General features: G+C 48.8%; 1 protein-coding gene across 2 annotated transcripts in view; it reads right to left on the reverse strand.

The window, feature by feature from the left end:
• The window catches only part of CEP192 (centrosomal protein 192), a 1,702,116-nt gene that overhangs the window by 38,356 nt on the left and 1,637,328 nt on the right, over window positions 1-26,432 (reverse strand). For both annotated transcript variants that reach the window (XM_069219927.1, XM_069219928.1), the window contains one exon: window positions 17,603-17,661. In XM_069219927.1, the coding sequence (XP_069076028.1) occupies window positions 17,603-17,661 (59 nt within the window). The remainder of the gene's footprint in view (window positions 1-17,602; window positions 17,662-26,432) is intronic.

A 26,432-nucleotide genomic window follows, 5' to 3' on the forward strand; every position in this document is an offset into this window, starting at 1 on the left:
GGCCCACTGCTACGTATTGTGACTTTCTCTATTTCCACTGTTTTCTAACTGTTTACTTATCTGTTTTTTGATTCTAGTGTACACACTGTGTATATGACTTACCTCCTAAGGGAGTATAGTCTCTAAGGTATTTTTGGCATTTGTGTCACCACAACCGAGTACCTTTATTTTTGTAACACTATTTTCTTTAATGTGTGTGAGTACTGTGCAACTACAGTTTTATTGCAAGAGCGTTGCATGTCTCCTAATTCAGCCATGGCTGCTCATCAACAGCTACCCCTAGACAGCCAGACTTCTAGACAATGGCTACATTTCACTAATAAGGGATAAGTGGACCTGGAATCAGGTATAAGTACCTTTGGTACCCTCTACAAACCAGGCAAGCCTCCTAGACTGGGCTCCCCCTGGAGTGGCATTATATATGTTGCAGCCCATGGGGATCCTCTGGTGCCCCAATGCCCTGGGTACCTATGTACCATATATTAGGGACTTACATGGCAGCACCAGTGTGCCAAATGTGGGGTGTAAAAACCATGGTAGAAGGGAGAGTGCATAATCACTGGGGTCCTGGTTAGCAGGATCCTAGTGAACACAGTCAAAAAGTGACAACAGGCAGAAAATGGGGGTAAGCATTCCAAGAAAGAGGGTACTTTCCCACACAACTCCCAAAAACGAAGGTCAAGAAGGCTAACCTTGCCCAAATGAGTCTTCTTTGTCTAAGTGGAAATATCTGGAGAGTCCATCTACATTGGAGTGGTTACTCCCAGGTCTATGTTCCACTGTACAGTCCATTCCCTGTAGGGATATGGACCACCTCAACAGTTTGGGATTTCCTCCTTTCATCTGTTTTTACCATAGAAGGGGCTTGTGGTCTGTCTGAACAATGAAGTGAGTGCAAAAGAGGTATCACCTCAGCTTCTTCAAGACCCAGACCACAGCAAAGGCCTCCTTTTCTATGGCTGACCAACACCTTTTCCTGGGGGGGGGGGGGGGGGGGTCAACCTTCTGCTTATGAAAGCAAATGGTTGGTCCTAGCCCTCAGTGTTAAGTTGAGAAAGAACTGCCCAAACCCCTACCTCAGAAGCATCTGTTTGTACTATGAACTTCTTGGAGTAGTCAGGGCTTTTTAACACAGGTGCAGAGCACATGTCCTGTTTGAGGTCCTCGAAAGCTTTTTGACAGCTAGCTCTCCATAAAACTTTCCTAGGCATTCTTTTAGTGGTGAGGTCATTAAGAGGGGCTAAAATGAAGTCGGTTTTTAATGAACCTCCTGTAGTACCCTGTGAGGCCTAAGAAGGCTCTCATCTGGGTCTGTGTAGTAGGGGGGAGTCCAATCTAAAAGTTTGGATCTTCCCCAGCAGTGGTTGAATCTGGACTCCACCTACCAGGTGACCCAGATACACAACCTTCCCAGGCCCTATCTGCCACTTAGAGGCCTTGAGAGTGAGGCCTGCTTTCTGAAGAGCCTCCAAAACATTCCAGAGGTGGGCCAGGTGGTCATCCCAGGTGGAGCTAAAGACAGCTATATCATCTAGATAAGCTGCACTATAGGCTTCCAAATAATGGAGGGCTGTACGCACCAGCCTCTGAAAAGTTGCAGGTGCATTCTTCAAGCCAAAGGGCATTGCTGCAAAGTAATAATGCTCTCCAGTGGTTGAAATTGTAGTTCTTGCTTTAGCAAGATATGATTACTTGATCTAACAATAGCCAGCAGTCAGATCAAATGTGCTAAGTTACTTGGCAGATGCCAGTGTAACTATGAGCTCATCTGCCCTAGGGATAGGATGAGCATCAGTTTATTGTGACAGTGTTGAGCCCTCTGTAATCAACACAGAACCTCATCTCCTTTTTCCCATTTTGGGAGTGAGGTTTTGGAACCAGCACAACTGGGCTAGCCCAGGGGCTGTCAGAGTGCTCAATGACTCCTAGGTCCAGCATCATTTGCACTTCTGCTTTGATGGAGCCTCTAACATGGTCAGGTTGCCTGTAAATTTTACTTTTGATAGGCAAACTGTCCCCATTATCAATGGTGTGTTCACAACATGTTGTCTGACCAGGTGTCTGAGAAAACAGTTCTAAGAACTGCCCTAGGAGGGTCCTGCATTCTTCTTTCTGAGATTCAGAAAGACAATCTGCTAGGACAACCCCATCCACTGAGCCATCAGCTGCAGTGTTGGAGAAAAGGTCAGGGAGATGGTCACTCTCTTCTTCTTGTCCCTCATAAGTGGCCATGAGCAGGGTCATGTCAACCCTGTCATAGTAGAGCTTAAGGCGATTCACATGAAGCACCCTGAGGGGGCTGCTGGGAGTGCCAAGGTCCACCAAGTGGGTGACCTCACCCTTCTTCTCCACTATGGTGTGGGGGCCACTCCAATTGTCTTTGAGTGCCCTCTGAGGCACAGGCTCCCGGACCCGCACTTTCTGCCCTGACTGGTAAACAGTTAGGACAGCCTTCTGGTCATGCCACTGTTTCTGCACTTCCTGGTTGGCTTGAAGGTTTTTAGTGGCCTTTTTCATGTACTTGGCCATTCTGGAATTGAGACCAAGTACATCATTCACAATGTTTTGTTCAGGGGGCTTGAGAGGTTGCTCCCAGCCCTCCCTTACAAGAGCAAGTGGACCCCTAATCAGGTGTCCAAACAGAAGTTCTAAGAAGCTGTAGCCCACTCCCTTCTGAGGAACGTCCCTGTAGGCAAAAAGGAGGCATGGCAGTAGGACACCCCATCTCCTTCTGAGTTTTTCAGAGAGTCCCATGATCATGCCTTTGAGAGTTTTATTAAATGTCCCTACAAAACCACTGGTATGGAGTGGTAAGGGGTGGTGAACTTTTAAGTTACACCACATTCCTTCCACATGGCCTTAAGGCATGCAGACAAAGCTTGTACCTCTGTCCGATACCACCTCTTTTGAGAAGCCCACTCTGGAGAAAATTCCAAGGAGAGCTTTTGCTACTGCAGGAGCTGTAGTGGTCCTTAGAGGTACAGCCACTGGATACCTGGTGGCAAGGTCCAGCACCACCAGTATAAATCTGTTTCCAAAGGCAGTGGGCGGGTCTCAGAGGCCAACAATATCCACCCCAACCCTCTCAAAAGGAACCCCAACCACTGGTAGTGGGATCAGGGTGGCCTTTGGGGTGCCCCCCGTCTTGCCACTGGTTTGACAGGTGACACAGAAGCGACAAAACTCCTTCGTATCTTCAGACATTCTGGGCCAGTGAAAGTGTGGGACAAGCCTGTACCAAGTCTTGCTTTGCCCAAGTGACCTGCCAGGAGTATGTCATAAGCAAGGGTCAACATAAAATCTCTATATTGCGGAGGTATTACCAATCTCCTGGTGGCACCAGGTTTGGGTTCCCTTGGCTCTGAGTATAAGAGGCTGTCTTTCCAATTCACCCTGTGGGTGCCACTGACATCCCTGCTTCCTGAAGGACAGCTTGCTGTCTTAACCCTTCCAGTGTGGGACAGGTTTTCTGAGCCATACTGAATTCCTCCCTGGCAGGCCCCCCTGCACCTTCAAGCTCAGCTGTGTCAGCTTTCAACTCTTCAGGTGTGGGTTCAGCCAAGGGAGTGAATTCTTCCTCCTCAAAGGGGGAATCCTCACTAGAGAGTGGGGTAGGGGGCAACTTTTTACCCTTTCTACCCTTGGCTTTAGGAGCCTCTTGGGACGTTATTTCAGGGTGCAAGTTTCCTTTTTTTTTTTTAAACCTTTTGGCCTGTGCCCTAGTGAATCAAAAATATGCCCTGGGATGCCCAGCACTGTTGCATGGGCCTCCAACTCTAGTTCAGCCCAAGCTGAAGTCTCCAAGTCGCTCCCTAGTAGACACTCTACAGGTAGATCTGTGGCCACAACTTTATTAGGACCAGCAACCCTCCCCACCTCCACCAGAAATCAACAACTGCCATGGGGTGTCACACAGTGTTATTATGGATCGGTCACTTAGTACTGGTGGCGAAGCAGGTGTTGCTCAGGGGACACCAGTTTATTCATTCACCATAGTGACACTGGCACCTGTGTCCCGGTAGGCCTCTGCCTGAACACCATTTATTAAGGGCAGCTACCTGTACTTACCCATGTTAAGGAGACAGGCCGCAAGAGTGGTAAGATGAATGCCCCCACCTGAGACTAAAATAGCCTCAGTAGTCTCTCTGACTAAACCAGCCCCCAATTACACTCCCTAAAGTGAGCCTAACTACACCCTTGGACTGGCTATTGTTACCTGACCCACCACTACTGCTGTTACTAGGGGCACTACTGGTAGATGTGGGGCTTGTAATGGTGGGTGGCATGGTGCCTTTCTTAGGACAGGAGCTGTCTCCTGGCCAATGGCCTTTTTTTGTTTTGTTTTTAAAACAAACATAGCAGCAAGCCTTTTTGTTGTGGAAAGAAGAGGAAGCGATTTTGGACTGACCCCCAGAGGAATTTTGTGGGCCTGGTGAAGGGTCTTTAGATTTGTTTGTCCTCACCCTTATCCTGAGACTAACCTGCTCCTTTTTCTTGTCTTTGTCACCCCAGCTTTTCTGCTCACCCATGTTTTGACCCATTTGTTTGCCTTCTTTCCCAATTCTTGGGGAGAGTTCAGATCCGACTCCACCAAGTACTGGTGCAACAAATCAGACACACAATTATTAAGTATATGCTCTCTCAGTATAAGATTGTATATGCCCTCACAGTCACTGAGTTTGCTACCACGTAACCAGCCTTCAAAAGCCTTCACATAGCAATCCACTAAATCAACCCAATCCTGAAAGGACTCTTAACTGGTCTCTCTGAAAGCTATGCTGTATTTTTCAGTGCTAAGACCAAAACCATCTAAGAGAGCAGACTTAAAAACTGTGTAATTATCAGCATCCTCCTCCCTATCAGAGAGGAGACTATCTCTCCCTTGGTCAGAGAAGGAGAGCCAAAGGATAGCAGCCCACTGCCCCTGGGGGACTCTCTGTACTTTACTGGCACTCCCCAGAGCAGAGATCCACTTGTGAATGTCATCCCTCACCTTGTTAGGGTGGGAACAACTTTACTTAGGTTTCTGGAATCAAGCGTCCTTCCTGAACATAGGCTCCCTGAAACCAAAGTTACTGCTGCTAACCCCAACCCCTGCCTCTCTCGCTCTCTCTCTCCACTGCCAAGGCCTCCCTGTCTAGGGCTAGCTGTTGCTGCTGCACCCTCAGCTTGGCCTCCTCCAGCCTCAGTTGCCTGAGTTCCCTGTCTAGAGAATCTTACCCTCAAGTTCTGCAGTGGATCCCCTCAGATACCGAGGAGATTTAAGAGTGCGCAGAAGAGGATCTATTTGTATTCTGGGGGACCTTCTGAACCAGCCCTCTAGGGACAAAAGGTGGACCTACTGTTATGGCTCCCTTTACACTACTCAGTGCTCCTTGTAGGACTGTGGGGACACCTAGGCTTTGCCTAATCCTCCCTGGGTATGTCCTGACCCACGTCAGCAGCTATATTTTTTTTCTCTAGCACTGGGAGGTCAACGTCTAATTCATTCCCCCTCCTCCTCTTGGCTACAAGCATGTTCCTGGTCATCCTGGAGGAGCAGGCCTAGAAATAGAGTCTTGTTGAGATTTCTCCCAGCCTTCAGCTTCCTTTCTGCACACAACTCCTTAAGCTCTTGGAAGGTAATTTCCTCATAAGGAGACCCCATGATGTGAGTTGTGTGCTCTGCTGAAGACATGTCAGCTAGCTAGAGTGGTGTAGGTTCCCTAATTAATCTAGGTCCCCAAAAAGACGTTTGGAGTAAGTGTTATGCCTAAACCCTTCTCTTACCCAAACCCAAGAGACTGTTTCCGTTACTAGGTATAGTGCAGACCCCTAGCTAGTAAGTGGTCTTTCTTGAAGAAAAAACCAAGTGACAGAGTGGTAAGGCAATTGCAAGTGCTTATCCCACTGCTGCATCACCAATGCAGGAAGCTGGTCTGGTGTCGAGAAGTCAGACTCTCTAGAGGTATGTAGGAAAGTAGCCTCTTTCTAGACTGGTTACCCCCACTTTTGGCCTGTTTGTCAGTGTGTCTGAATGTCAACTGGGGATCCTGCTAACCAGAACCCCAGTAGTTATGCTCTCTCCCTTAAATTTAGTTGTTGGTTACCGTTAACACAGTATTTCATCCACTATCGGCACAATGGTGCCCCATTATATGTCCCTAGTATATGGTACCTAGGTAGCCAGGGCATTAGGCGTCCAGGGGATCCCTATGGGCTGAAGCATATATTTTGCCACCCATAGGGAGACAATACAAAGGCTTCTGCAGGACTGCCATTGCAGCCTGCGTGAAAAGTTGCAAGCACCCTTTCACTGCCATTTTTCACTACACCAGGTTACTTATAAGTCACCCCTATGGCAGGCCTTCTAGCCCAGAGGGCAGGTGCTGTGAGTGAGGGCACCCCTGCACTAGCAGAGGTGCCCCCACGAACTCCAGGGCCATTTTCCAGACTTCGTGAGTGCGGGGACACAATTTTACATGTGTACTGGACATAGGTCACTACCTATGTCCAGCTACATAATGGTAACTCTGAGCATAGGCATGTTTGGTATCAAACATGTTGGAATCAAACCCCAAGGCTTTTGCCAGCATTGGTTGTATGATTCCATGCACTCTGGGGGCTCCTTAGAGGAACCCCAGTATTGCCATTACAGTCTTCTGAGGGTTTCCAGCCAGCCCAAGCTGCTGCCACCTCCCAGAGAGGTTTCTGCCTTCCAGTTGCTTGAAAAGCTCAAGCCCAGGAAGGCAGAACAAGGGATTTCCTTGGGAGAGGGGTGTTACACCCTCTCCCTTTGGCAATAGGTGTTACAGGCTTGGGAGGAGTAGCCTCCCCCAAACCACTAGAAATGCTTTGAAGGGCACTTTTGGTGCCCTCCTTGCATAAATCAGTCTACACCGGTTCCGGGACCCCCAGTTCCTGCTCTGGTGCAAAACTGGACAAAGGGGAGTGACCACTCCCCTGTCTATCACCACCCCAGGGTTGGTGCTCAGAATTCAGGAAGCATCTGAGTTCCTTGCCAACCTTGCAGTGCCAGCAGGCGACGTCAGAACCCTCCCCTGATAGGTGCTTACCTGGTTAGGTGACCAATCCCCTTTACAGGGCTATTTAGGGTCTCTCCTTTGGGTGGTTCCTCAGATTCGGCTTGCAAGACTCCAGCAGGACTCCTCTGCAAGCTCTGCTTTGACTTCTGGCCTTAGGAACCGCGACTGGACCCTCCAGAAACCTACAAGCTGCAGATCCACAAGGAAAACTCTTCTGCAACACTGAATCCGTAACTCCTGCCAGCTTTGCAACATTTCCCCGGCTGTGCATCCTAAGAAGACTGCAACTCTTCAGCCTGGGGTGAAGGCATCACTCCCCTGTAACTACAGGTACCTGGCTGCATCAACGACCAGCTGCGTGGATCTCCCCTCATCCAGAGTGGCGTGGGTCCTGCATCACAAGTGGTGGTCGGGAGAATCTTCCTTGGTCCTCGCTACAAGCTGTCGCACTTTGGTGGAGGTAATTCCCTCCCACTCCATGCAAGACAGTACCCCCGTGCACCACGTCCTTTGCAGCTGCCAAACCTTGTTTGCTTCAACTCCAAGGGGAACTTCAGACGTGTAGCTCCAGCCCCCAGCACTCCCCTAGCAACTCCTGGGCCTCTGCGTGGTCCTTTGGCGATGTGGGAGCAACTTCTGTGGTGCTGCTTCTGTGACTTCTGTGTCCCTGTCCTGTGAGACACCTGTGGCTGCTGCCTTTGCTCGTGTGTGCCTTCTGCGACGCGAAGGGTCCCCTGTGACACCCCCCTCATGGGTACAGACCTTCTGGACCTTGCTGGTCCCCGGCAGCACCCCCTTCCCTCCAACCACGAGTTTGCCTCTGCCAAGGCTTGTTGGTGGAAATCGTTCACCGACAACCATCTGCAATCCAGTTTCCAGCGTGGGACACCTTTTGCATGCATCAGGAACTCTTCTCATGCTTCTGTGCTGCAATGCTGACCTGTCTTCCTTCTTTGTCGACCAACTCCAAAAGGTACCTCTGGGTAGACAGTATCTCCTACTCCCCCTGGACTCCACAGACACTTCTGGTCTTGGTCCCCTCTCTCCACAGGTCTCCATCTTCGGTTTTTCACTGCTGGTTCCTGCAGGCTGTTCTAGGTGTATTCATTTTATTATTTTCATCCTTTGGAGTGGTTTGGGGGAAATCATCCAGTGTTTTACTCCTGCATTCCTGGTTGTTGGTGGGTGGGGGTGGGGAGGGGGGTACAACACTACTTACCTGTGTTGTTTTCTAGTACTTCCAGCTCCCCTCTCCACGATTTACTTACCTAGGTGGTGGACCTGTGTTCGCATTCCACTTTCTTAGTATATGGTTTTGGCTCCCCCTAGTGCTACTATTGCATATTACTATTTCACATTGTATTCTAATCTTTTTATTCCTCTTACTGTTTATTAATATATATATATATATATATATATATATACACACACATATATATATATATTTTTTTTTTTTACTTACCTCCTATTGGAGGGTTGCCTCTCTAGTATTTTCTGATGTAGTGTTCTAAAAATAAAGTACCTTTATTTTCGTACTATCAAGTGTTTTCTTTCTTGTGTGCAAGTATTGTGTGACTGTAATGGTATTGCATGAGCTTTGCATGTGGCCTAGATAAGCCTTGGCTGCTCATCCACAGCTATCTCTAGAGAGACTGGCTTCTCGACACTGCCTACACTTCACTGAGAGGTTATATCTGGACCTGGTACAAGGTGTAAGTACCATAGGTACCCACCACACACCAGGCCAGCTTACTACAAGATAGCTGTGGATGAGCAGGCAAGGCTCATCTAGGAGACATGTAAACCTCATGCAAAACCACCATAGTCACACAGCACTGACACACGAAAAAAGAAAACACTCATTTGCACAAAAATAAAGGTATTTTATTTTTAGTCACACAAAATACTAGAGAGGCAACCCTCCAATAGGAGGTAAGTAATACACTAATTACATACATTAGTAAACAGCAATAAGCATAGAAACGGTTAGAAAACAGTGCAAATGAAGTTAGACAATAGTGAACCGGGGGAGGCCCAAACCATATACTGAAACAAAAAATGGAATACGAACACAGGACCCCCCCCCCCCACCTAGGTAAGCAGAATGTGTAGAGGGAAGCTAGGAGTACTAGAAAACCACAGAGGTAAGTAACAGTACCCACACCCCCCCACCCCCCACCAGGGACCAGGAAAGCAGGAGTAAATCACTGGAATTTCCCCAAACCACCCGAAAGGAAAAAACAGAAGAAAGGAAGACACCCAGACAAGACTGCAAGAAACCAGTTGTAGATTCCTGGAGAAGAAGACCTGTGGAGAGAGTTGACCAAGTACAAAAGTCACAGTGGAGTCCAGGAGGAGTAGGAGCTACTACCCACCCAGCTGTACTTGCAGGAGTTGGTCGACGGTGACGAAGATCAGGTCAGCACTGCAGCTCTGGAGCCGGAGAAGAGATCCTGAGGGATGCGGAAGATGTCCCATGCTAAACTGAAGAATGCAGACGTGTGTCGGTGCAGGGATTCCACCAACAAGCCTTGGGAAAGGCAAATTTGCGGTTGGTGGAAAAATGAAGCTGCCGGGGACCGGAAGCGCCCAGGAGGACTCAACCCAGGAGGGAGAGTCAGAGGGGGCTCTCTGTGACACAGAGAGCCCACAGGAGCAGAGGCAGCGTCCACAGGAGTCCCACAAGATGAGGACACAGAAGTTGTAGAGGAAGCCCATGCAGCACTACAGGAAGGGATCCCAAGCTGCATGAGAACCACGCAGAGAGCTGTGCGTCGCAGGAAGGAGTGTTAGGGGCTGGAGCTACACGTTGCCTGAATATCCCTAGAAGATGCAAACAAGCCTTGGCAGCTACAAGAGACGCAGGGCATGGGGGTACTGTCCTGCGTGGGAAGGAAAGGGCTTACCTCCACCGAAATTGGACAGCTGGCAGAGAGGCCTAAGAGGACTACTCTGGACCATCACCTGTGATGCAGGATCGACGCACCTCAGGATGAGAGGAGATCCATGCAGCTGGTTGTCGTTGCAGTAGTTGCCTGCAGATGCAGGGGAGTGACTTCTTCACTCCATGGGAGATTCCTTCTTCCTTCTTGTGCAGGCTGAAGACTTGCCACCCTTGCACATCCAGGGAAATGTTGCAGAAGCTGAAAGAAGCAGTGGAAACAATGTTGCAAGAAGAGTCTTCGTCGTGGATGCAGATTGTCAGTTTCCGGAGGGTCCAGTCGTCGTTCCAGGGTCTAGACGTCGAAGTGGAGGTTGCAGAAGAGACCTGCTGCAATCTTGCAAGCCGAATCGGAGTATCCACCCAAGAGAGAATCCTAAATAGCCCTGAAAGGGGGGTTGGTCACCTAGTCAGGTGACCACTTATCAGGAGGGGGCTCTGACGTCACCTGTCTGGCCTGGCCACTCAGATGCTCCCAGAGGACTCTACCAACCTTGGATTCAAGACGGCAGAACCCAGGAATCCTCTGGAGGAGCTCTAAGCACCACCCCTGGGGTGGTGATGGGCAGGAGAGTGGTCACTCCCCTTTCCATTGTCCAGTGTCATGCCAGAGCAGGGACTGGAGGTCCCTGAACTGGTGTAGACTGGTTTATGCACGGAAGGCACCAAATGTGCCCTTCAAAGCAGACAGGTGGCTTGGGGAGGCTACCCCTCCCAAGCCATGAAACACGTATTTTCCAAAGGGAGATGGTGTTACCCCCCTCTCCCAAAGGAAATTCTTTGTTCTGCCTTCCTGGGCTTCAGCTGTTCAAGCAGCAGGAGGGCTGAAACCTGTCTGAGGGGTGGCAGCAGCTTAAGGCTGCATGGAAAACCCTGGAAGACTGGTAGGAGCAATGCTTGCGGTCCTCTAAGGAGCTCCCAGAGTGCATGGAATCATACTTCCAATACTGGCAACAGTATTGGGGTATGATTCAGACATGTTTGATACCAAACATGCCTCGGTTCGGAGTTACCATTATGAAGCTGGACATAGGTAGTGACCCATGTTCAGTATATGCGTAAAATGGCACCCCCACACTCACCATGTCCATAAAAATGGCACTGGAATTCGTGGGGGCAACTCTGTTAGTGCAGGGGTGCCCTCACACACAGGTACTTGCACCCTGCTCTTTGGGCTAGAAAGGCCTGCCATAGGGGAGACTTATAGTGACCTGGTGCAGTGATTTAAGGTGAAAAAGGGTACATGCACCCTTTCACGCAGGCTGTAACGGCAGACCTGCAGAAAGGGTTTGTATGGACTCCCCATGGGTGGCATAATACATGCTGCAAACCATGGGGATCCCCTGGTTCCCCAATGCCCTGGGTACCTATGCACCATATACTAAGGACTTCTATGTGGCACCAACGTGCCAAATGTGGGGTGTAAAAACCAACATAGAAGGGAGAGGGCAGGATCCCAGGGAACACAGTCAAACCCACAACAGGCAGAAAATGGGGGTAACCATGCCAAGAAAGAGGGTACTTTCCAATACAAAAATACTGTATAGTTAATACCCCTACTGGAGGTAAGTAAACACACTATCATATACACAGTAGGAATCCATAAATAGCATAAAAAGCAAGAGGCATTGGTAAAAGCAATAGCAAACAGTGAGGCTCCTAGGGGAGGGGCCAAACCATACACTAAAAACGTGGAATGTGAAAAGCAGTCCTCCACCCAAGGAAGTGGAATCAGTAGACAGGAGCTGGAGGAACTAGGAACCCCAAGAGGTGAGTATCAGAGTGACCCCAAGCAACCGGGAAAGCAAAGGTAAGTACCTCGTTTTCCCCAAAACCATCAGGACGACTTTGGAAAAGGATTATGCAAGGCCCAGACAAGACTGTTAGAACCCAGTGGAGGATCCTGACAGAAGAGGACCTGCAAAGGAAGGGGACTAAGTCAAGTTTGTGATGGAGTGTCCAGTTGTGGCAGGGGCCACAACCCACCCTTCTGCGGATGCACTACCAGGTCGATGGTGGACAAAGAAGGTCAGCAGTGCAGCACCAGAACTGAACAAGAGTCCCAGAAGTGATGCAAGTCATGTCCCACACGTCAGCGGTTGAGATGTAGTCAGTCTGTGGTGCTGGACCACCAACAACCCTCGGCAAATGCAGGCGTCAGTGAAGGTTTTGCAAGCCTGATGAGGACCAGCAAGGTCCAGGGGACTCATCCCAAGGATGGGAGTCCAGGGTGACCCTCGGCAGCTGAGAGTCACAAGAAGAGGCAACCCCCACAGGCAACACACTGGCAGCAGGCAGAGGAGTCACAGTGAGGTCCACTCAGCACACTTGAAGAGGAGTCCCACATCTGCTCTTGCAGGGGTGCCCTCAGACACAGGTACCTGCACCCTGCCCTCTGGGCTAGGAGGGCCTACCATAGGGGTGACTTACAGTGACCTGGTGCAGTGACCTGTAGTGAAAGGGTGCATGCACCTTTTCCACGCAGATTGCAATGGCAGGCCTGCAGACACATTTTGCATGGGCTCCCTTGGGTGGCACAATACATGCTGCAGCTCATCGGGAACCCCTGGAGCCCCAATGCCCTGGGCACCTAAGTACCATATACTAGGGACTTATATGGAGGCACCAGTATGCCAATTTTGGGGTGTGCAAAGTCCTAAGCAACCAAATTTAGAGGAAGAGAGCACAATCACTGGTAGCAGGATCCCAGTCAAAACACATTTACAGCAGGGGGAAAAAGTAGGGGTTACCATGACAAAAAGAGCGAGTTTCCTACAAGCAAGTTAATGTGGAATCCGGATTGCGATGAAGACCAGAGTCCTCTGATCTCCACCCTGTCCCAGGAGTGACTCATCTGTCACTACTGTCAAAGCTGGTTGGGGAAGGGACAGGGATCTGTATCAGACCCAAACGAGGTGCACTAACCACCACTGCAGATCTTTCACAGTTGCCTTCGAAATCGGGACTGTCAGAGAAATTCCAGTGATGCTGTGTCCACTAGAACTTAAGGTCCCACTGCAGAGCCCACATAGGTCATCTGGCATGTGTCACCAGCAGAATGCAGGAGGTCTCGAGTTCCAACACTCTCAGAGCCAGAAATCCAGGATAGAAGCTGAAACATCTGTATCCTAGTCCGAATATCCTGGAATCTCCGCTCAGGAGGATAAGCCCAAAACTGCACACTGTCCAGAACAGTTCAGATTAAAGTGAGCATCTACGAGGGATTTAGGTGTGAGGGCGGCACATTTATAGTGAACCCCAGCAAATGCAGAAGTTTCGCCAGAGTCTGCAGGTGGGAGATGAAAGCCTGGGGCAAGCCCGCCTTCAACAGCAAGTCGTTGAGACAGGGGAAGACTGACACCCCTGATCTACACAGATGAGCTGCAAACACTGCCATCACCTTGGTTAACACCCGAGGGGCGCTAGTAAGGCAAAAGGGAAGCACAGTGAACTGAAAATGCTTGTGGACTACAGTGAACCACAGGTAACGTCTTAGGGCAGGTAGGATGGGAATGTGGAATTTAAGAGTCCTGCATGTCTAAAGTTACCATCCATCCTCCTGGGTCCAGCGCAGAGAAAACTGAGCCAATGTGAGTATTTTGAATTTCTCCTTTTTGAGGAAGAGGATGGATAATAGGTCTAAAATAGGGAGAAGACCCATGTCCTTTTCTACAAACTAGAAAGTAGCAAGAATAAAAACCACTGCCTACTTCTGCCAGCAAGAACACTCTCTATGGCTCCACTGGCCACAGAGAGAAGGGACAGATGATCCTTTGTCATCCGGTTGTGAGATGGTGGCATGTAGGAAGGGGTAGTTGTAGGAAGCTGGCTCCGTATATACTATACCAAAGTAAGGTATAATGTGCAGAGTTCAATGGATCCCCGGAGGCTTTACAGAGGCCAAAGTAGATAATATTAATGCTCTCTTTTGTGTTAGTGTGGTTGAGCAGTTAGACTTATCAGAGGGTAGCGCTAAGCATTTGTTGTACACACAGTCAAGAAATGAGGCACACACGCAATGACGAACTTGAGGCCAATGTTTATGTATAGAACAATGTACTTTTTTACTTTATTTCTAGAACCAAAAGGATCTTTGTTGCAGGTAAATCCATTTCCAAGAATGTATCACTTTCAAGTATCAAATGCAATGTGTCTGGAGTTTATAGATAAAACAGCTTTAAGTTAAGTAATACTTTTCAATCTAAAAATACAGTGCAATTTCTCATAGAAAGCAATGCAGTCTTAGGGGTGGAAAAGTAACAACACAATTTGCAGCTAATTGCTCAACTTACGATCCCAGTGTTCAGGGTTAAAGTGTTCGCAGGGCAAAGTTTCAGAAGACACCTAGGGTGCACCACCAGCAATAAAGGGCCGGCTGAGTCAAAGTTGGTTTTGGGCACAGACCTGGGAGGTTTAGATCAGCATGGGGTGGGGTCACAGGTCAGCACCAAACATACAACTCAGCGGCACTGAGGCGGCTTGGCGCAAACACAGCATCAGGTGCCCAATGCTTTTCAATGAAGGAACCCCGGGGGTCACAAAGATGCTACAAGCTTGGTCCATCCATGGAGTCAGCTGTAGAAGACCAATGGCTAGACAAGTAAGTAGAGTGCTCATTGGATGTTGCTGGATTGTCAGTGGGGTTCACCAAGGCCAGGGGGTTGTGGGTGCAGGCGTCAGGAAATCTTCAACAGAGCCGACTGCAGTCAGGGGGATCCTCTGGATTTAGGCTGCAGGCGTCGTCGTGTTGATCAGGAGGGGCCAATCCAGGGTGGACTAGAGGTCGGAATCGCCTGAGGAACTTTTCTGAACCAGTGGGCCACCTGGTCTAGGACTATGAGAGTCAGGTGCAGAGTGGGCAGGACTCTCAGATCCAGGAGGGTCTGGAGTCCTTCATGGAGGTTTCCAAAGCTGCTGTCACAGGGACATCTTGGTCCCTGTGTAGGCAGGCAGTCCTCTGGGGGTTTGTAGAGGTCGCTGGGCCTGCAGGATAAGTAGGTCTTTTTTGTAGCCGGAGTCTTGAAACTGCAGACAGGCTGGTAAGGCTGGGCCCAAGTCCGTTCTCATCTGGAGTCTTATCAGCTGTTGCGGCTCTTAAGTCCTTCTTTTAGGTCACTAGGTATCTGAAGAGCAGGGTTCAGGGTGCTCTTACATACTAGATTTAGGGGCGTTACAGAGGTCAGTAGCCAATGGTTAATGATCCTGAGGGTGGCTACACCCTTCCTGTGCCCACTCCCTTTGGGGAGGGGGGCACATTCCTAACCATACTGGCCAACACCCTCCAAAACAAGATGGAGGATTCTGACAGGAGGGGTTCAACCTAAGCTCTGGGCACCACAGGGCTGGTACCAGCTGGGGTGGACACTCCTTATGATGCTTACTAATTTTCTGGCCAGACCTGCTACCAAAACCAAAAGTGAGGCCTGGTCCAGCGGGGGATGGCATCTCCACTAGCTGGAGTGCCCTGAGGCGGCAAAACAAAAGGCAGGAGCCTTTGAGGCTCACCGCCAAGATGGGGGGGGAGATGTGAAGCACCTCCTCCCAGAGTAGGTTTTGTCACTGACCCACAAGAGCACAAAGGCTCTCACCCCATGGGGTCAGAAGCTTGTCTGTTAGTGGCAGGCTGGCACAGACTGCTCAGCCTCACACTAGAGAGGTGGGTGACATACAGGGGGCATCTCTAAGATGCCCTCTGTGTGAATTTTTCAATAAATCCAACACTCACATCAGTGTGGGTTTATTGAGCTGAGAAGTTTGATACCAAACTTGCCAGTCTTCAGTGAAGCCATTATGGAGCTTTGGAGTTTGTAATTAAACTCCCAGCCCATGTACTCAATATGGCCAAACTGCACTTAGAATGTCTAAGAATGTATGAATTGCTCATGCAGTTATGCCCAATCTGTGGTATAGTGCACCCTGCCTTATGGCTGTACGGCCTGCTAGAGGGTTGATTTGCATATGCCACAGGCAGTGTCTTGTAGGCATAGCATCCACGAATGGGCATCATGTCAACTTTCCTTTTGCTCCCCACCAGCACACCAAACTGCAATAGCAGTGTGCATGTGTTTGGTGATGGGTCCCATAGAGTGGCAAAATACATGCTGCAGCCCTTAAGGACCCTTCCTGGCCACAGAGCCCTTGGTACCACTGGTACATTTTACAGGGGACTTAGCTGTGTTCCAGAGGTGTCCCAATTGTGGAAGCAATGATAAACTTTAGGGAAGGAACACAGGTGCTGGGCCCTGGCTAGCAGGATCCTAGCACACACACACAGTCAAGTTAGCATCAGATATCAGGCAAAAAGTGAGTGTGAGTGTGTGTGTATGTGTGTGAGGCCATGCCAAAATGGGCACTATGCTACAGTAGTCTCGAAGGAGAGGGAGTCACCCCTTTGGACAATCTGCAAACCACATCTGTCCAATGTTATGGATGGCCAGCGGGGCAGGTGATAGCGAATTCTGCCACCAACTGGGAGTCCATGGTGGTAAAAAAGCAGACTAGGACGGTTTAGAGGCCGCTGCAGATGGGGAGTGGCAGACTAACATTACTACTGGCAGGACTGGATTCTCGGGCCCTTCGGACCCAAGGCCGAAGCTGCTGCCACAGAACAAGATGGGCCCAACTCGGACTCCGCGGGCCCAAAGATGCACTGACGGGGTCGGACTGCCCAAAAATGAGGTGCATGGCCTCATAGAACTCCTTCAGGGGGTCGGGGATCGTTACGGCTCCCGTAAACTTTGGCAGGAGAAGGCCAGGCCTAGATTCCATATAAAGCAGCTTAGAATGCAGATGCTCCCTCTTCACGTTGACCGACTTACTAGAAGAAGTCGAAGACTGTTTTGAGTTCTTGGTTGTCTTCTTTTGCCTCGCCCTACCCGATTGTCCAGAGGACTTAAAGTGGGATGACGACGACTTTGGACTCTGCGACTGGTCCCAGGACCTTGATCTGCATGCCAGGCCACCATCAGCTTCAGGGACGGCTCTCTCAAAGGCTTTGGCAGTTGGTGCATGACTTCAGTTTGTGGCTGCGCTCCAAACATCGCAAACAGACAAGAAGCGGATCTGTCACTGACATAGCCCAGTGACAAGATTCGCAGGGCTTAAAACCTGTCTTGCATGACTACATCCTTAACACACCAGGAGGTAAACCTCAAAAATATTCCATAAAAAGTCGACAATGTTAAGTCAAAAAAAGACTGACAGGTAGCTTTTTTCCCCGGATCAGCGCTGTCTGGCACAGAATGAAAATAATTGATGTCAGTGCACCTGGGTGGTGCCTGTACAGGTACTGCGATGTCATTTCTGGCGAGGACGCTGATGACGACAGACAATGAGCCCATCGACACCACCTACCTGTGCACATGGGTTTTTGCTCACAAAAAACTTCTGGATCCAGTCTGGTGCCTGGGAAGAACTCAGAAGTAAGGAATTTTTCGTAAATTAAAGTGCTGTACAAGGAATGATTCTGACCTAAAATGAGAAGCTGCTTCTATCATTTTTTCCACAATGCCTGAATCATTCTAAACTTTTAAGCAGTTTATGATATTCAATAAAAAATTTAAAGAATGCTAGGTGCAATATACAGTCAAGTTTGATTTTATAACAGCTGTGGGGAACATTTTGACAGTTAACTCACCTGAGACAAAATTGGGAATGCCTCAGCCAAAAGGGTAGCTTGGGACTTACAAACGTGAGCTGAAATTTAATATGAAATATTTTAAATCTGCATGCACACAACCAAAACATTAAAATTGCATTCAATATCATTTACCTTACTAATGCCCCTTAAAATGTATATTTATTTTTAAAATTCAATTAACGAAGATAGCCATGTTAAAATAACACACATTGTACACTATCATTACTTCGTATCGCTTACTGTGCCTGGTCAAAACTTCAACACTGCCTTCAATAATGTATTAATTTGAGTATACAGAAAGGATTTATGAAAATGATAGACGAACTGAGAAAAAAAATGTGCACCACTTTTGGACACAACCATGAGAAAAACTTGCTACAATGGTAGTAGGAGGTAGACATGATCCTACAACACAAACTGAAAGAAAAGTAGTGAGATAAAGAAGGGCTTGAACAGGTTGCGACAGATATAGTAAAGTGAAGACAGCACAGCGATTTATTTCGTAGTAATGATAGGCATTCAAACACACCAGGATAATATGTGCATGCAAGCATGCTTTCAATGTTAATAATTAGTTAGTATATGCAACAAAAACACTTCAATTACTATTTACAAGGAATTTTTTTTTAACAAAGAAGAAATTAAAAAATGTCCATTAACAGACTCACCTTTATTTACTCCCTCTACAGTCACAGCCTATATCTTTAAAGGTGCAAACAAAATCCACCTTTTAAAAACATGCTCTGCAAATGTGTATCATATGGCTTTTCTACTTGAAGAATCTGGAATAGTGGCTAGTTCACCTCAAATGCACAAGGAACACGGTCTATTTCCTTTAGCACCAGATCAACGTAAAAGTAGGGTTGATAAGTGTTTGTAATCAACTGATTCTGGTAAGGTGAATGAGTTCTAAGATGTGCATCCTTCATCATAAGAGGTTTTTCCACTGAACGGGGTAACCTATAGCCAGATAAACTATAAAAAAGTTACAGAATTGATGAGGATAAAATACTTCACTTAAACTGTTTAAATGCAAAATCTTTAAGAAACACCTAAATGGGTGAGAAGTCCCACAGTTATCATATTAGGCAGGATGGGCTCCTCCACAAGGGTGGAGGAGCGCCGCCCCCGCCAGCAGCAGACCTTTCAAAACTAAGGGATAGTAAACTAAGTTTATTATCCCTTTGTGGTCAGCAGCGTCAGGATTGGCCACAGGGCAGGCTGGGATCCTGTGCCTGCAGCTGGAGCGCGGGGAACAGAGGAGCAGTTGGAAGGAGGAGGTACTTTTTTTCTTTCTTTTTTTAATATTACATTTCCCACTTCCCCCTCTCCTGCGTGCTGCACCTGCCCCACCCCTTTAAATACGAGCGAGCCGTGACTGATATTAGGATTCCCCCGCACCCCCAAAGATGTAAATCAATGGCACTGCAATAAGAAGGGATCACAATCACCGTACTGCCAGCTGCCAAACAGACAATTGTACCATTATGGGCAGCAACTGATGGTCCAGGATACATTCTGTTCATGTTTAAGCAATAATTCTTTAACTAGTCAGGTACTGAATACCGGCACTTCTTAGTAGAGGTACAATATTATTAATAGGAGAGCACCAGCACTGATAATGAGCAAGCAGGTTCTCTGCTATAGTGAGTAGCTGCACTTCAAAATTTCCATTTCAATCACTGAAAACTAACACTGATTAGCATGAGAAATCAGAGCATGAACATTAAGAAAATGACGAACAGTTAAAGCAGACACTGGCGCAGGATGTGCGCTTCTTGGCAAGAGACTAATTGTTATCTGTCCTAAGCACCTAAGGGCACCTTGATTACTTGAAGACAAATTGATAGAGCTTCATTAACCAGTATTCATGCCAATGATGTCATAAATCACACGTGGTGGGAGGGGGGTATTTCTGACCACCCAACATGGAGGATGTGGAGAAAAATAGCATCTTTCTGGCAAAGTTAACCCCACTTTTTGCCTAGTGTCAGTGTGTTTTGACTGTAGTGCACTGGGATCCTGCTAACAAGTACCCCAGTGTCAATACTCTCTCCTTTAAATTCAGGTGTAAGGTAACTTTTATACCCCACAATTGGCATACTGGTGCACCCATGTAAGTACCCAGGGCATTGGTACACCAGGGGGCACAGGCAAACTGTGACTACAGGCCTTCCATTGCAGCCTGCGTGAAATGCAGAAACACTCCAGATACAAGGTTTGCCTTATATCATGGTCACTGCACTCTGACCCTATAAGTCACCCCTAAGGTAGGTCCTTTAGCCCAAGGGCAGGGTGCAAGGCTCTAAGCGTAAGGGCACCCCTGCATGAGCAGAGGTGCCACCACAAATCCCAGCCTACATTCCCTGTGCTTTGTAAGTGAGGTGAAGCCATCTAAAAGTATGTAGTGGACACTAGTCAACACAAGTTGTCCAACTACATAATGGCTTCACCAAACATTGTCATATTTTACATCAGAAATGTTGGAATCATGCAACTACACCGATTGCAGTATTAGTTGCATGATACCATGTACTCTAAGGGCTCCCTATGGGATCCCCCATGTCTGCCTGTACAGCCTTGCATGCCAGTCCGTGCTGCTGCCAACCCCAGATACTGTTCTGCCCTCCTGTTGTCAAGCCCATGACTTGAGGCAGCAGCTGGACAACCGAGGTCCCCATTGACTTCAGTTGGAGGTTTCAACACAACCTTACCACTATGAACCTGGGCGACCTAGATACTCCACTGTTCTGGGTAGCCACAGGTGGGGGCACTCTCCAACCTCTCTGGTCCCAAGGTGGTTCCTCAGGGTCTTGTGGGAAGGGTCCTAAAACGCGAACACTCCAATCAAGACTTTCCCATGTTATCCTAGGGACACTGACATGAGATTTCTACTCTGCACATGGGCACGTGGGGAATCCTACCTACTTACCTTTGGGGTGTTGGTACTTCCCTAGTCCTAAGGGTCCTTCAGTAGTAGTGTGGGTTGGATGTGGTTTTCGTATTCCCTTTTTTAGTATATTGTTTGTCCCCCCACGCCCAGGGCCCATGTTATTTCATGCCTTTACTTACCTGTTGCTAGGTATATTTTTGTATGACCATATCTCCAGTTAGGAGATATACCAACGTTTCGTTTTTCCTAGAGTGTGTGTGATAATAAATATTACATATTTTTCTAACACTGGCGTGGTTCTTTCCTGTGTGTACTTTATTGACTAACCTGTGTGGTACTTGCAACAGCTTTACACCCTCCTGTATAAGCCTTAGCTGCTCTCCACAGCTACCCCCCTGAGAGCTCTGGTTATCACTAGGGGCTTCCTGGACTCAGTACAGGGTGCTTCGCCTACAGGTGTACACCATATACTCAGCCAGCCTCCTATAGGATACACTGTGAAACAAGCTTCTGTCTCAGTCCAGTGAATCCGCCACCATTCACTGCAGGACATGCCTTAAACAACCAAGTAAAGGGGACACACAACAGAAGCTGACACACAAGGGGCTGTGGCTCCAACTTCACAGGGGCCAAGGCACGAAGGGAGACAGACCTGAGGCAAGGAGGAGATGGACCTACATGAATAGCTGGTCAGAAGGAGAAGGCCCACAACCCAAGCCCACAGAGCCAGAGCTGACATCGAAGAGGGCAGCTGACTCACCAGAGCTTCTACCTGCTGTTGTCAGCATTCAGCCAGCCTGGCTCGCTCCACTTTCCTGGCATGGGATGGCTGATGGTGTAGGCAGACCACCTAAGATGACAGAGCGATAGCCCCCTTTCTGGATAGAGGAGTCAGAACAGAAAACAGCAGGGTTAAGTCGAGACTCCTGGGGTTGCCGGCCTTCTGGCCAGCCTCCTTCTGCCGGAGGACAATCACTAAGCTGGTTGCACCACATTGACCTTGGACAAAGTCCTGTGCTGGTAGGGGGGTGCAGACAGGCAGCTGAGCCTGCACCGCCTCAGTTTCTGATTGGCCCATCGGAGGTGGGCCTTCACCCTCACGGCTGCCCCACATGCTCCGGGTGGAGTAGAATCAAAGTCATTCTATAGGTGACTGGGGCCAGAACTGGGGAGGAACACTTGACTTCAAGCACAGTGAGCTGGGCTACAGTTCCCAATCCAATTTAATGCCCTGAACTGTTTCTCCCCCGGAGCTTCCGGCAGCCTGCATACTTGCCTTGTGGTCTCCCATCAAAGGCACAGACAGGGACTACTGTGGATAGCGGCTTGCCCTGGGGTCATCAGTGTGCAGTGACCAAGGTGGGGCTCGAAGGCTGACTGTAATTGCTGTTTCCTGTCTCCCAGCTGGATTTCCATTAGGAGCCGCCATCTCAATGGTGGAGGGACGTCTCACCCAAGGTCGCAGGACACCAGAACATTGACCTCTCTCGCAGCTACACTGATTATTGGCCCCTGGGCTGCAGATCTACTGGTGGCCACAGCACCCAACAAAACCTGTTTGCCTGAGAGTGCTGCATGTGCCGCCCAGGGGGGTCAGACAAATTATTTCTGTGGGGTTGGGCAGGCTGGTACGCAGGACAGGCAACACAGACACTGATGACACCCCTTCTGGGGACACTGAAGTTCCTGAACACAGAATGGGAAAGAAGAATAAGTTACTTACCTTCGGTAACGCTTTTTCTGGTGGATACAGTAACTACCTGTGGATTCTTCACCTAAAGAATTCTCCCCTCGCGCCAGCCCTCGACGGAAATTTCTTCTAGCTCTGCACGTCGACGATGACGTCACAATCGCCCGACTCCACGCGACGCCACATGACGTCATCCAGGCAATAAGAAGCCCTCGTCGACGTGCAGATGTCAGTTATCACCATTTTGTACGTGCCATAGAGGCAAACAGGTTAAACCTAAAGAGTACACATTTATCCAGAATAAATAAAAATAAAACATTTATTATAAAACTCAATATAAATAACAGTTATGAACGCTCAATTCGAGAGAGAAATAAATATATGTCTGTATAGTCCCAGTCCAAAATGTCCTTTTCACTATCTTAATTTGCAAAGGAAAAGTATATACAATCAATACAACTATATGCATGAAACAGCTATATACATATATATACAAGGTCAAGGATGCACACCCAAAGAGATCTTGCCTTGACCAGTCAGGCAACGGGGAGGCGGGTGGGACCGTGAGGAATCCACAGGTAGTTACTGTATCCACCAGAAAAAAAGCGTTACCGAAGGTAAGTAACTTATTCTTCTGATGGATACACCTACCTGTGGATTCCTCACCTAAAGAATAGAGTCCCCAAGCAGTATAACCTCCGGTGGTGGGTGCCCGAATGGTCAAACCAAGAAATCTTGCAGCACTGAGCGAGCAAAATGGCCATCCCTCCTAACCTCAGAGTCCAAACAGTAATGTTTGGCAAAAGTATGGAGGGACGCCCAGGTCGCTCTCCTGCAGATGTCAGCCACAGGAACACCTCTAGCCAAAACTGATGAAGCTGCTTTGGCTCTGGTGGAATGGGCACGAAGCCCCACAGGTGGATCCCTCTTCGCCAAAGAATAGCAGATCTTAATACATAAAATGACCCACCTGGATAGCGTTCTCTTGTGGACCGCTCTACCTTTCCTCTTCCCCAGGTATCCAACGAAGAGCTGTTTATCCTGTCTGAACTCTTTCGTCCTGGCGACGTAGAAGCTCAGAGCTCTTCGTGGATCCAGCCGGTGGAGCCTCTCTTCCTCCTTGGATGGGTGAGGTGGAGGGTAAAAGGAAGAGAGAGTAATTGACTGCCCCAGGTGAAAGGGTGTAACAACCTTCGGTAGGAAAGCCGCCTTGGTCCTCAACACCACTTTGTCCTTAAAGAAAGAAAGGTATGGGGTTTCCACTGAGAGAGCCTGAAGCTCGCTAACCCTTCTGGCAGATGTTATGGCCAACAGGAAAACAGTTTTGAATACTAGGAACCGTAAAGAACAAGAATGCATTGGTTCGAACGGAGCCCCCATAAGAAAAGTTAAGACTAAGTTAAGGTCCCACTGAGGCATAACAAATGGCGTGGGTGGATACCTATTAGTGAGTCCCTTTAGAAACTTTAAAACAATTGGTGATTTAAAGAAGGATGGTTGATCAGGAAGGCACAGAAAAGCAGCTAGTGCAGACAGATAACCCTTAACAGTGGCAATTGCAAAACCTTTCTGTGCCAGATGGAGTGCAAATGACAAAATGTCAGATAAACCAGCTTTTAAAGGATCTAAACTATTCTCTCCACACCAGCTTGTAAATTTAACCCAATGATTAGCATAGATTGACTTGGTGGAGTGTCGCCTGGCCGATAAAATAACCTCCACCACATCTGGAGGGAAAGAAAAGGAACTCAGATTGCCCCGTTCAATCTCCAGGCATGAAGATGCAGGCTCTGGAGGTGGGGGTGTAGAATCTGCCCCTGCGATTGCGAGAGGAGGTCCACCCTGCAAGGAAGACGGAGCGGAGGGCACAGAGAGTTGGAGTAGGTCCGAATACCACACCCTTCTCGGCCAATCCAGAGCTATTAGGATGACTTGAGCTCGGTCTTGGCAGATCTTCCTGAGAACTCGAGGAATCAAGGGTATGGGGGGGAAACGCGTAAAGTAACTGACCCTTCCAGGACATCTGAAATGCGTCCCCCAAAGCTCCTTGCACCGGATTCTGGAGGCTGCAAAATAGCGGGCACTGCGCATTCTCTTGAGTGGCAAACAGATCTATTTGCGGATATCCCCACATCCTGAAGACACACAGAACTAGATCCGGATGAAGACGCCACTCGTGGTCAACCGAGCTGCGTCGACTGAATGTCTGCACGCACGTTCAGGACTCCGGCCAAGTGATGTGCAATCAAGCAGATCTTGTGGTCCTGAAGCCAGGACCAGAGACGAAGAGCTTCTCTGCAGAGAAGATAAGACCCCACTCCTCCCTGTTTGTTTATATACCACATTGCGGTCGTGTTGTCCATTAGAACTTGGATTAACTGACCGCGAATGGAAGGGAGGAGGGCCTTGAGTGCCAGACGTACTGCCCGCAACTCTAACAGATTGATATGTAACTTCTGTTCCCCTGGAGACCAAAGGCCCTTGATCTCCAGGTCCCCCAGAGGAGCTCCCCACCCTAGAGTGGAAGCATCCGTTACCACCGTGGCCACTGGAGGTGGCTGCGAGAACGGCCTTCCTTGAGACAGGTTGTCGACCGCTGCCCACCATTGAAGATCCACTGCAGTGTCTCTGGAGATCTTTATCGAATCTTCGAGATCCCCTTTGTGCTGAAACCACTGCCTGCGGACGCACCACTGAAGAGCCCTCATGTGCCAGCGTGCATGAGTGACCAACAGTATGCAAGAAGCGAACAGACCGAGCAGTCGAAGGACCTTGAGGACTGGAACTACCGCTCCATTTCGAAACATTGGAATCAACGCCTGAATATCCTGGACCCGCTGGGGTGGAGGAAAGGCCCGATTCAATGTTGTGTCCAATACTGCCCCTATGAACAGGAGGCGTTGAGAGGGATCCAGGTGAGATTTGGGTACATTGACTGAAAAACCCAGGTCGTACAACAATTAAGTCCTCGACTGGAGATGGCACTGCACGAGCTCCAGAGTTTTGGCCTTGATCAACCAATCGTCCAGATAGGGAAACACAGCTAGCCCCCTTCTTCTGAGCTCTGCTGCTACCACTGCCATCACTTTTGTGAAGACTCGAGGTGCTGAAGTGAGACCAAACGGGCGGACCGCAAACTGATAATGCTGCGATCCCACCACAAACCGGAGATACTTCCTGTGCGATTTGAGGATCGGAATATGAAAATAAGCGTCCTGCAAATCGACCGACACCATCCAGTCTCCTTCGTTCAACGCCAAAAGAACCTGTGAGAGGGTCAGCATTTTTAATTTTTCCTGTTTGAGGAACCAATTCAAAATCCTCAAGTCCAAAATTGGTCTCAGCGACCATCCTTTTTGGGAATCAGGAAGTATCTTGAGTAACAACCCTGACCCCTCTCTTGCTCGGGAACCAACTCTATCGCACCTTTTGCTAATAGGGATAATACCTCCTGCTGTAATAGGAGAAGATGGTCTGGGAGGGAAGGTAGGAGGGAATTCCCAAAAGGGAAGAGCGTACCCCTTCTTCACAATGTTGATGACCCAGGAGTCCGATGTTATAACCTCCCACATTGGAAGAAAATGGGCAAGTCTCCCCCCTACTGGAGACAAGTGGACAGGGAGGGGAGGAGGACTACGGCTGCTTTCCTTGCTGCACCCCTCCCGAGGAAGAGTCAGAGTGCTGCAAGGTGGCTCCTCTCGTACGGACTCTGCCCCTGCCCCTGAAGGATCTGTATGGCAGGGTAGAAGCAGATTGTTGTGGTCCTTGCAATCTTCCACGAAAGGAACCACGTCCAAATCCCTTAAACCTCCGAAAGCCTCTAAAGGAGGATGAGGCTGACGACTGGAGTCCCAAAGATCTAGCAGTCGCTCTGCTTTCTTTAAAACGCTCCAGGGCAGAGTCAGCCTTTGTGCCGGAGAGCTTCTCTCCATCAAAAGGAAGATCAAGAAGTGTGGCCTGCACGTCGGTCAAGAAGCCAGATGACCGTAGCCAAGACTGCCGTCTAGAAACTATGGATCACCTGAGTCGCAGCCGCCTGAGCATCCGCCAACAGCTGCAACATCTCCTGGGACAAATTAGGGTGGCCCTTCGCCTCTTCCATAAGGGCATGGATGTAACGCCCCAGTATGCAAGTTGTATTGGAAGATTTTAGGGCCATACTGCAAGATGAAAAGGTCTTTTTTGCAGTATGGTCCATCTTTTTTGACTCCCTGTCCGCCGGGGTCCCAGGAAACGAGCCAGGA

The sequence above is a fragment of the Pleurodeles waltl genome, chromosome 2_2, assembly GCF_031143425.1.
Source record: "Pleurodeles waltl isolate 20211129_DDA chromosome 2_2, aPleWal1.hap1.20221129, whole genome shotgun sequence".
In the NCBI taxonomy this organism is placed as follows: domain Eukaryota; kingdom Metazoa; phylum Chordata; class Amphibia; order Caudata; family Salamandridae; genus Pleurodeles; species Pleurodeles waltl.